Genomic DNA, 10,191 nt, shown 5'->3' with positions numbered 1-10,191 from the left:
GCGTTCTTCAGTGGCACAAAAAGGGCTCGCCGCCTCTGGTTGCGTGTTTTGAAGAGAGGTGCGTTAGTGAAAAAAAATTGAGCTACAGCAACAATGCTGACCGTAATTGGAAGCCGAAGCGTCACTGGGATGTAGTATCCACTCATCACCGGTTGTTTGGTTATTTAAGGTTACTAATATGTATTGGTATCTAACAACGCTAGTATTTTTTGTTGCATTAGTCACGCGCGGTAAATTAAGCATGAAGTTTCAAAGTTCGTTAGATAAAAGTTCCTAACTTTAAAGCTTAACTAATGTCCTTTAACTTTTTTTTTTGGGGGGGGGGGGGAAGAGGGTGGGAATCACGTGAAGAAGAGCAAGGGAGGTTACACTCTCAGTCAGCATCCTATGCTCAAACTAATGTCAGACTTGCCTCGTTGCTTGTGCATTTTAATCCTGAGTTTAAAAGACGTTTTAAAAACCGTTCTTCCTCAAAAACATTAATTTTTCCAAAGCACAGCAGTAAGTTCACCATGTTCCCCTTTCAAACTGTGCAAGGCCCTTTACCAGCCATGGGTTTATTGCTGCCGTGTATGCCAGTGCTGCAACTCCAAGTAGATTTCTGAACCAGTTTGGGTTGGGGTTTTTTTTTTGGCTGTGAAGTTACTTGTGAAACTCATTGACAAGCTGATGGTTTGACTTCAAGTAATTTTAAGGATTTAGAGCAGTTTAATACAGCTTTCTAGCTTTTGATCAGATGGCATAAACCAAAAGCATTTTAAATGGAGAGAGCTTGTCCAACTGGGAGGACCTCCTGTGCAAAACTTCCCGTTAAATGCAGTGATAAAGAAAAGTATTGCTGTGGTGAATGTATAAACAGGCAAGGATCAATATGTAATGTGCAGAAGGTGCGAATGTTGATCAGTGCCGGTAGGGAATGGACATGTTTCTTCATTTACAAGTATATATTGTGTATTTTAGTGTTATTTCAGTTTTACAAGCAAGTACTTACAGTCCATACTTTAGGTGTTTGCTAAGAACGTGTATTTATTGTAGATTATCTTAAATATGTATTTTAGTGGTAGAAAGAAGTAGATTGTATGTGGGAAGAAGCTTTAGCATGACAATATCCTATTTTCAAAGTTTTCTAAAATCTGCATCTTTATTAGACAATGAAAGTGGTTAAATAGGAAATGGGTTATATTTTCGAGTTCTTCAGCATGTTTTCCTTGAAATAGAAAAGCCCCACATTTAAAGCTGTGTGGTTATTTCACAGATGCTTAATGGTGTACTACTAGCGTCAGACTAGAGGTTCCTAAATTGTGATGTAGTGCTCACTTCTTAGAGGTGCTTGAACACTGCCAGTTAAATGGTAACTCATGCACGTGTGCAAAGCTGCACGCAGGCTAGGAAGCTGCTGATGCTCAAAAAAAATAAGCTTGTCAATGTGTGTTTAAACTCTTCTTAGTATACATATTGGTCAGTTTAAAGTAGAGCTTGTAAAGCTTACATATTTTAAAAGGTATTTCACCTGCAACATGGGGGTAAATGTAAGTAACTGATAGAAAAGGGATTTCAAGTTATGGTAACACCAGATGAGTATGTTACTTTCATTACTGCAGTCTTTGTTACGTCATGTCTAAAACGAGACTGAAGCCCTTCAGGGCATCGACCGATCTCATGTTTCTGAAATAATACTTAGTACACTTCAGGGAACTGGAGTTAAAAAGATAGATTTTCTTGTCAGTTCTATGTCACAATTTACCTTTCTAAGTACGTCTCCTTGTTTACCAAGAACGTAAGGTAGAGTAAGCACTTTGTGCTTACAAATCACTGTAGCAGCCACGCTAAAGTAATACATTACATGTTTCATAAATGGGACCAACTTGGTATGATCTGTTGATTTAGTATCCAATTCCAAAAGAATCTGTTCCTATAGGCTGACATGATTTATAGAAGAGTATGACCTAGGAATGAGTAGAGCACCAAAAAAAATTACTACTTGCTAGCCATAAGAAATGATTTTATGTTGCCTTGAAACTATATGGTGTATCATGCTTATCTTATTGTTGTTGATACACGAGTCTGAATAATGTCATTTTGGTTGTAGGAACTCTTTTCACAAACTTTATAGTTTGAAACAGATTGCAGAGACAGTTCAACTAATAGTCTGCCAGTGATCTGCAAAACAAAGTTTTGAAACTGGGTCACTTATTGGTGCCACCTGTGTATCGATGCCATAGTGATGTTGCAACTTTGAAATCCATTATCAGTGATCTTTTCATTAACATAAAAATGTAGGGTTAGTCACTTTCTTGGTACATTACAGAAGGTCTTCTCAGAAGTGTATGACTAGTGTTAATGCATGACACACATGGAAACAACTCCAAGTACTGATGTTTGTTGGGCTTTTTTTAACTTGCAGTCTCACTTGAGGTATTAATGAGCTGTGTAGATGCCACAAGCATGCTTTGCTTCCTTTTACTCCTCTTGGAGATTTTTTGCTGTACTCCATATGGTAAGGAAAGGAATTGTCTTGTATTTAGATAGATAGGCTTTGGCCGACTGACTGTTATGAACGCATAACGTTTCTCAGACTGCCAGGATCTTTCTCGAAAGCGCTGTAAAGGTTGAAATTATTTTTCAGATCCCAGTTCGATGTGTGGAATTACAAAACACACTGTGGAATTTGAATGCTTTTTGTGTGTGATCAAAAAGCCTCTTTGAACGCAGCCTCAAGCTCAACAATGTCAATGCTTTAATTTTCTACGACTGTTCATATCTAAAATAATAAAGAACAACACAAACTATAATTCTCTGTTAAAGGAAAAACAAATCTTGTAAAAGGGGTGGCAAGCTTAGCTGAAATCTTTTGAGATCAGTCCATTGGTTTCCGGAGGATGGGGTGAGTCGAATCTTGGAACTGAAATATTAGGTACTTGGTAAAATTTGGCTGTCAGAATTGTAGGTGTGGTATTAAAAAGTGAAGCATGGCATGGTGGTAGGCCTCAGTGATCACTGGATCAGTCTTTAAGTGCTGCAGAACTGGCACGATTAGATCCTGCTGTAATATGAATAGCTGTACTGAAATGTCCTACTAACTGAGTTAGCAATGTTAACAGCTATTCTAGACTTACATGAGATTATAGAGTATTTTTCAGTTATTTGCAGTTTCTTTGACAAGCTCATTATTATCCATTTTTTCTGTTCTGTGGAAACAAATGTAATTCACGAATAAACTTCTGTAAATTAATTTCATGTTGTCACTGAAGTATTTCAGTGAATTATAACTCTGGGGGTAGTGCTTGCTTAATGTGCTTGTCAGCTGGGCACTTAATTGCATGCCAGCTACAGTCAGACAGCAAAAGTATACCGGTTGTATTTATTGAAAAGGGAGAGAGAAGTTTGCAGCCTTATTTCATAGTGATGTAGAGCTTCAGCTGCTATGGCTAACTAAGTCCAACCTCTTCTCATCTTTCTTTAGCTGTTGTTCTCGGGTGACTAATAACTGTATCTTGACAATGTTTTCTCTTAAACTGCGTTTCCAAAGGATCTAGCTGATATCACTGCAGCTTGAAAATATGAAATGTTTTCAAATTGTATGAGCAAAAATAAGTATTTGGCACCATTACCAGCTGACAACTTAATAAAGACTGTGTTGTGCTGTTTATTTATATGAAAACCAAAATATATCGCAGTAAGTAGTCAGAGACTAGAAGTGCCAAGCTTTTGACTGACAAGAGTCATCCTGCAGTGCCAAATACAGTAGAGAGTTTACAAACTTCCCGTGTTAAGACTGTTGTAGTCTGGTGTAGTGCCAAGAGCTTATCCAGTATTGTAAGTTTGTGTTGTAGTGTGACTGAGCACTTATATTTGGCACTGTTTTTCTGTGAAGATGTACCTTTAATCTTTCCTCTGAGTTTCAGGTTTCAACTTACTGCCATGTTCAAGTAGTAATAGCGCAACATGTCCCAGCTGTAACTAAGCTCCTAAGTAGGGTAACTGCAGAGCTATTGAGTATTAAAATGCATTTAAAAACACACACAAAACCAGGAAACCCCAAACTTACCCTGTTATTTAATCATTTAAAGAGATTAACAAGTACTAATTACTTAACAGTGTTTTAGATGTGACTTACCTGGTTCTTTTTAGATCCGTGGTTGTGGTCTGATCAGAGAGTGTGAACATCAGCATCAGGGGGATTCACAGTTTGATGTCAAGTTTGTTTTATTCTTAGGATACAATCAGCTTAGGATACAATTTTCCTTTTTTGAAAGAAATAGAGTAGGGTAACTTTTCTATGAAAAGAACACTGTTCACTGTAATCTTTGTCTTCAGTACACTTGAATAAGAACAGTCCTAGCTTACTCGCTCATTCTTTTCCACCTCTGAGAAATGAAATGTAATATTCCTTTTTAATAATTCTTTTGGGTAATGGTCACAATGGTCATTTACCAGAGCATTGGTAACATAGCATTGTTTCCTGTTGATATGTCTGAGCAGCCTTAGAGCAGCTATGTAGGTTTGTCCTTGAGAAAGTCTGGAATTTAGCGATAAAAACCATCTCTCGAAATTCCTGTAGATTCTCATGTTATTCTGTAATAGTAGTTAACAAGCAACACATTGTAGACCATCTAAGCAGACAATCAACTTAGTATGTTTACAGTTGTCAAACTGTAAGGATTCCTTTTAAACAGCGCTTTAAAAAAGTATGTATTATTTCACTACGCCTCTCTATCCTAGTACATCAACATAGCTAGATGTCTGTTTTCTATGAAATTTATAACCACTGATGAAATAACATCACTTTCAATTTTCTCCTAATTCACTCAACTTTGCATTGAAAGCTTGCAATTAGCCAAATACTCCTATGCCAAAAATTTAACTTTTACATTAGATGAATGATTTGTACTTTGGAATTGTGTCATGGGGATATACACATTGGTTATAGCTACAGGGGGCAACGGAAGGCTTAAGTGTGTTCCTAGTTCCGCCTCCCCCCAACACATCTGTGTTGTGCTGTAAGAACAGGTGAGCCTTATATTTGAAAACAGTACCAGCCACAATGCTGGGCTCACCTTCCTGTGGAGAAAACTGCTTGTTGAATCGCCAGTGGCTTGGGAACAAAATGATACTACTTGTAAAATAACAAAGAAGGCTGCTTACCCAAAACGGGAGCCTACACATGCGTAATATCTGCTTGCTTGCTTTCTCAAATCATATGTTTGTCAGGCTCCAAGGATGGCATCTGAAACAGTTTTGGAGCACTACGCTATTCTCATACGTCCCCCCCACACCCCCTCCAGATCATGAAGGCCAGCTTCTTTTAGAGCCCTCTACTTGTTTTTTCCACTGAATATAATCTCTCAGGGACAAATGTATTAGCCTAAATGTTGGTTAATAGATTATTCTTTCCTTTTGTAGTTCTTGTTCGAATACTTAAGATAATACAACTTAGTAAAAACATAATGGTTTGGTTTTTTTTATACTAGTCCTGCAGCTAACAGATATGAATTATTGATTGTTTGGTCAAACACTGTTTTCATTCTTATTTCTGTGCTACTTTCCTAGGAAACCTAACAATTAAAAAGAAGCCAGCTCAGTAGAATTTCGTATGCGGCAATGGCATCTGCTGTAATCAGTTCAGTTCCTACCACTGCATCTCGTTTTGCTTTACTACAAGTTGAAAGCGATACTGATTCGGAGCCTGGAAAAGGAAGACGTGGCCAAGGTGCCAGTAAATCTCAGGCTTCAGGGGGAAGATCATCTACAAATGAGAAAAAAAGAAAGAAAAGGAGAAAAAAGAAAGAACAGCAGCAGAGTGAGGCCAATGAGGTAAGGGGATTGTCCTTTCAGTAGTGGGTAAGGTTGTTATCTGATAAATAGTTTTTGCTGTCCCTGACAAGTCATTGTTTTGGTTTTTTTATGAAACAAATGCTACTTAGTCACAGACACTGCAATTTTTTTTTCTTTGCTTTATTAAGAATTCTTTATATAAAAGTAGGATACCGTCTACTATACAAGTTCAAAATTTTTAATGAGAATAAATGCTAGGTTTTACTTTTTTGACAGCACCACTTGAATAATTAATTTCTGATGAAGAGAATGACCTTTCTAAAAAGTGATTAGTAGGAAACAATTTGTTTTCAGAGGTTTGTAGGCAGTCAGTTCAATTGCCTGCTTGGGCAGCCAGCATGCTAAAATTCAAAGGTGCTTTCAAGGATTTTTTTCTTTTTAGGGGATAGCTCTTCTCTGTCTGAAGAGCTTTAAAATCTGGTTTCCTAAGTTATAATTTGCAGGTTTATCCATCATGCCAGCCCCTTAATCTATTAAATCCCCCCCTGTGAATTGGGAGGTGGAATGGAGAACAGTGGTGACTTTCTGATACTGGGATTCTTAAACCTCAGATGAAGTGGAAATTAAGAAGTGAGGCTGAAAGAATTGTTCCAAGACTCTGGGAACTGGTATTCTAGATTGCTATGTCTGCCAACTGATCTGAGATAATCTTTCTGCCTGAAACTGTACACATCTCTTATCAAATTTAGTATGTAAAACAAACAAAACCCCAAAACCTTTTTTTTAGTATCTATTAAACCTTAAAATCTTTGAAACTTTAGTAGTTGCAGTAATGCTAAGTGATTTTTTCCAGCTTTGATGATGTTCTTTTTATATTGAAGATTAAGCTTTCAGTAAGTATACCCTGATGTTTTTTTATGCCTGTCTTAACACCATCAAAACTTTTTTTGCCATCAAAGATTGTGTATATGCATATGCATTGCATATATTTGCAGAAATTCATTGGCATGGAAATGATACTTATTCCTGTGATGGCAGAGAGGCAAGTGAGGGCTCACTCATTTTCTTCACCCCAGCATGTACTATGTCTATGGCTATACTCCACTGAAATTATAAATCAGAATGGTCTGCACCAGTGTTCTTGCCAGCACTGTAATCTGAAGAAGGAAGCAGGGGTTGTAGTGCTGTTGCAGGCAGCAAGAAAGACAGCAGTGAGGCAAAAGGCAGTATGGCAAGGGACTGTTTGGAGGGGAGGGAAAACAATTCTAGAGTATCTGCATTATTACCTGATTTTAAGTAACTTTAAGCTAAGGTGAGCTGCCATTTTAAGGAGTCATGGCACTCTATAAACACACGTTAAGGAGAACACTGTTATTGTACTTTGTTTCTCTTTGTTTCATCTTTCATCTGATAATAGCTTCTTTTTCCCCTCCAGGAGCCTTTATGTTAAGGAAATCCCTGTCTCTAAATTGATACTAGATTGTATTGATGCCTTTATTTTCACGCCAAGTAAGGACCAGAGTGTCAGTTAATGTTTAAGCTTGAGCAGTGAATGTCTTTGAGCTGCCAAATTTGCAGGTTACTTGTTCACTGTCAAATTTCATAATTATATAAGGTATTTTTGTGATGGCACTGTTGTATCCATATGGTGCAGTGATTAAAAAGAACTCTTATTTCAGGTTCTCAAAATGTGACCAACTTCAGATTGTTGACAAACTGTAAGGACTGTCTACGTTGTTCTTTTTCTACCTGGATGTCTAGTTCCTCTGCTTGCCGATGCCAAATCTGTGTATACTATCTTTTCTTTGGCATTATATTCAATTTGAGTCAAGTGTGAGGACACTGTAATACCTGCTCCAGCATGAAATGTGTCGGACACAGTTATCCCTTCAGATTTGTTAAAAGTATTTTCGGCTGGCAAAATATATTTACTTTTTCATTTTTCAATGTTATGTGGCTGTGGTGTTTCTGATCCACACTTTTCCATAATTTTACATTATGGTATGTACAGTAAACGATTAAACAAAAATGTATCCCAAACTACAGAGTAAGGTAAAGCACACGCATGTCTATTTGCACATGTGTCTGAATGCCTTTGTTAGTCCATTAAGACTGTTTCTGTATACTTGTCAACATTTTGAGTAATGTTAAAAATAACTGTTTTTCAGCTCAGAAACCTTGCTTTTAAAAAGATTCCTCAGAAATCCTCACATGGAGGCTGTCTATCTCAGCATGAACAAAAACTGCACACTGCAATGCAGAAGGACTCTCAGGAAGAAGACTGGCAGGAGTGGAGACAAAGAGATGAGCAGGTACAGCTTACTGTGTTTAGCTGTCTTTGGCTTTCCTGAAATATATTACTCCATGAAGTTAAATCTCATGGATAAAGAGAGATGGCTGAAGAAGCAGCAACAAAATACTGCCACATAGAAGGAAAGGTTTCAGTGGTAATTCAGGCCACATCTTCTGTCAGATATAGTTTAGAGCCAGCACATGCTGCTCTTTGCACACCTCATAGCTGGACTGTGAATACTGGAGTATGGTGGAGGAATTTATATGATTTGGGCATCAAGTAGAAGTACTGCCATGGAAAGATGGTGAAACGCTGTGGTGGGAACAAAGCTGGGAATGTTTTGGTGGAGCAATATATGTGTATACAGTACAGATCCATAGTAAACCAGGCTTAGTAAGTTCTGTTAGGCAGGAAATAACTAGTTCCTTTCTAGGTAACGAAGAACACTTGAACTGAGTGCTAACTGTCCTTTAGCACACAAGGGTAGTCCTAGCAGAGTAAGAACCTCTGTTTTTTCATGTTAGAACATCTTTTTGGTAATAATATTGTTAGCAGGGTTCACTAACACTTGAAAAATACAACAGAGATAAGACAAAGACTGACTGTGCCTGTATGAAGGCCAATATAATGTTTTCACTATGTTTCTTCTTGCCAAAGCTACCACAAACAGAAATTACACAGTGAAATGCACTTAATCCAAAACAGTAAAATAATCTTCACCTTGAACAAATACAATAGTTTGCTGTCCTTGTGATGTCAGTTAGGAAGAGTACTTACACTTAAAACTAGCCTTTTCGGTTCTTGACTTGAATCCAGCATTTAAAATACTCCTTTTTGATACGGAAGAATGTATAGTGATTTTCTTGTATGGTGTTTTAAATTATATGAATGTTCTGAATTATTTGCAGTACTTCAACTATTTTAGGCCAAAACAGCATAGATGGACAAAGAAAGAATTTGTTTTAGTGCATTTTTTCAGATGGTGCTTAAAGAAATGTTTTGGTACACTTTTTTCTAGATCCCTTTTAAATAATTGTCTGCTATGCACTCATTCACTGTGGATGATTGTTTGGGCTCTCTGGTTATGCTTGAAGATGCTCTTCACAGTATTTAACTTTGCACAAATTTTTTTCAAGGCAAGTTATCATAGAATCAAAGAATAGCTTGGGTTGGAAGGGACCTCTAAAGGTCATCTAGTCCAACCCCCGTGCCGTGGGCAGATCAGGTTGCTCAGCGCCCCGTCCAACCTGACCTTGAATGTTTCCAGGGATGGGGCATCTACAGCCTCTCTGGGCAACCTGTGCCAGTGCTTCACCACCCTCATCATAAAAAATTTCTTCCTCATATCTAGTCTAAATCTACCTTCTTGTAGTTTAAAACCATTACCCCTTCTCCTGTCACTACAGGCCCTGGTAAAAAGTCTCTCTCCATCTTTCTTATAGGCCCCCTTTAAGTACTGAAAGGCTGCAATAAGGTCTCCCCAGAGCCTTCTTTTCTCCAGGCTGTACAATCCCAACTCTCTCAGCCCTTTGTCGCAGGAGAGGTGTTCCAGCCCTGTGATCATTTTTGTGGCCCTCTTCTGGACCCGCTCCAACAGGTCTGTGTGTTTCTTATGCTGAGGGCTCCAGAGTTGGACACAGTACTCCAGGTGGGGTCTCACCAGAGCAGAGTAGAGGGGCAGAATCACCTCCCTCCACCTGCTGGCCACACTGAGAATCACAGAATCATGGAATCATTTAGGTTGCAAAGGACCTTTAAGATCATTGAGTCCAACCATTAGCCTAACACTGCCAAGTCCACCACTAAACCATGTCCCTAAGCGCCACATCTCCACGTCTTTTCAATACCTCCAGAGAGGATGACTCCAGCTCTTCCCTGGGCAGCCTGTTCCAATGGTTAACCACTCTTTCTGTAAATAGAATTTTCCTCATGTCCAATCTAAACCTCCCCTGGCACAACCTGAGACTGTTTCCTCTTGTCCTATCGCTTGTTACTTGGGAGAAGAGACCAACACCCACCTCACTACAACCTCCTTTCAGGTAGCTGTAGAGAGCGATGAGGTCTCCCCTCAGCCTCCTTTTCTCCAGGCTAAACAACCCCAGTTCCCTCAGCCGCTCCTCATA

The 10,191-nt window shown here is 38.5% G+C and overlaps 1 protein-coding gene across 2 annotated transcripts in view; it reads left to right on the top strand.

Annotated features, from left to right (window-relative positions):
• Positions 1-10,191, top strand: part of GKAP1 (G kinase anchoring protein 1) — a 32,934-nt gene that overhangs the window by 1,350 nt on the left and 21,393 nt on the right. Inside the window, exons 1-3 of one of the 2 annotated variants that reach the window (XM_009328111.1) lie at positions 38-58; positions 5,551-5,814; positions 7,944-8,087. In XM_009328111.1, coding sequence (XP_009326386.1) covers positions 5,602-5,814; positions 7,944-8,087 — 357 coding nt within the window. In that variant the 5' untranslated portion in view covers positions 38-58; positions 5,551-5,601. Of the gene's footprint in view, positions 1-37; positions 59-5,550; positions 5,815-7,943; positions 8,088-10,191 lie in introns of those variants that run through there. The other variant, XM_009328110.1, reaches the window with a different exon arrangement.

Source organism: Pygoscelis adeliae, unplaced genomic scaffold (assembly GCF_000699105.1).
Source record: "Pygoscelis adeliae isolate BGI_AS28 unplaced genomic scaffold, ASM69910v1 Scaffold45, whole genome shotgun sequence".
NCBI lineage: Eukaryota > Metazoa > Chordata > Aves > Sphenisciformes > Spheniscidae > Pygoscelis > Pygoscelis adeliae.
The sequence above is the reverse complement of the archived record's forward strand: the minus strand, read 5'-3'. Positions and strand labels throughout refer to the sequence as shown.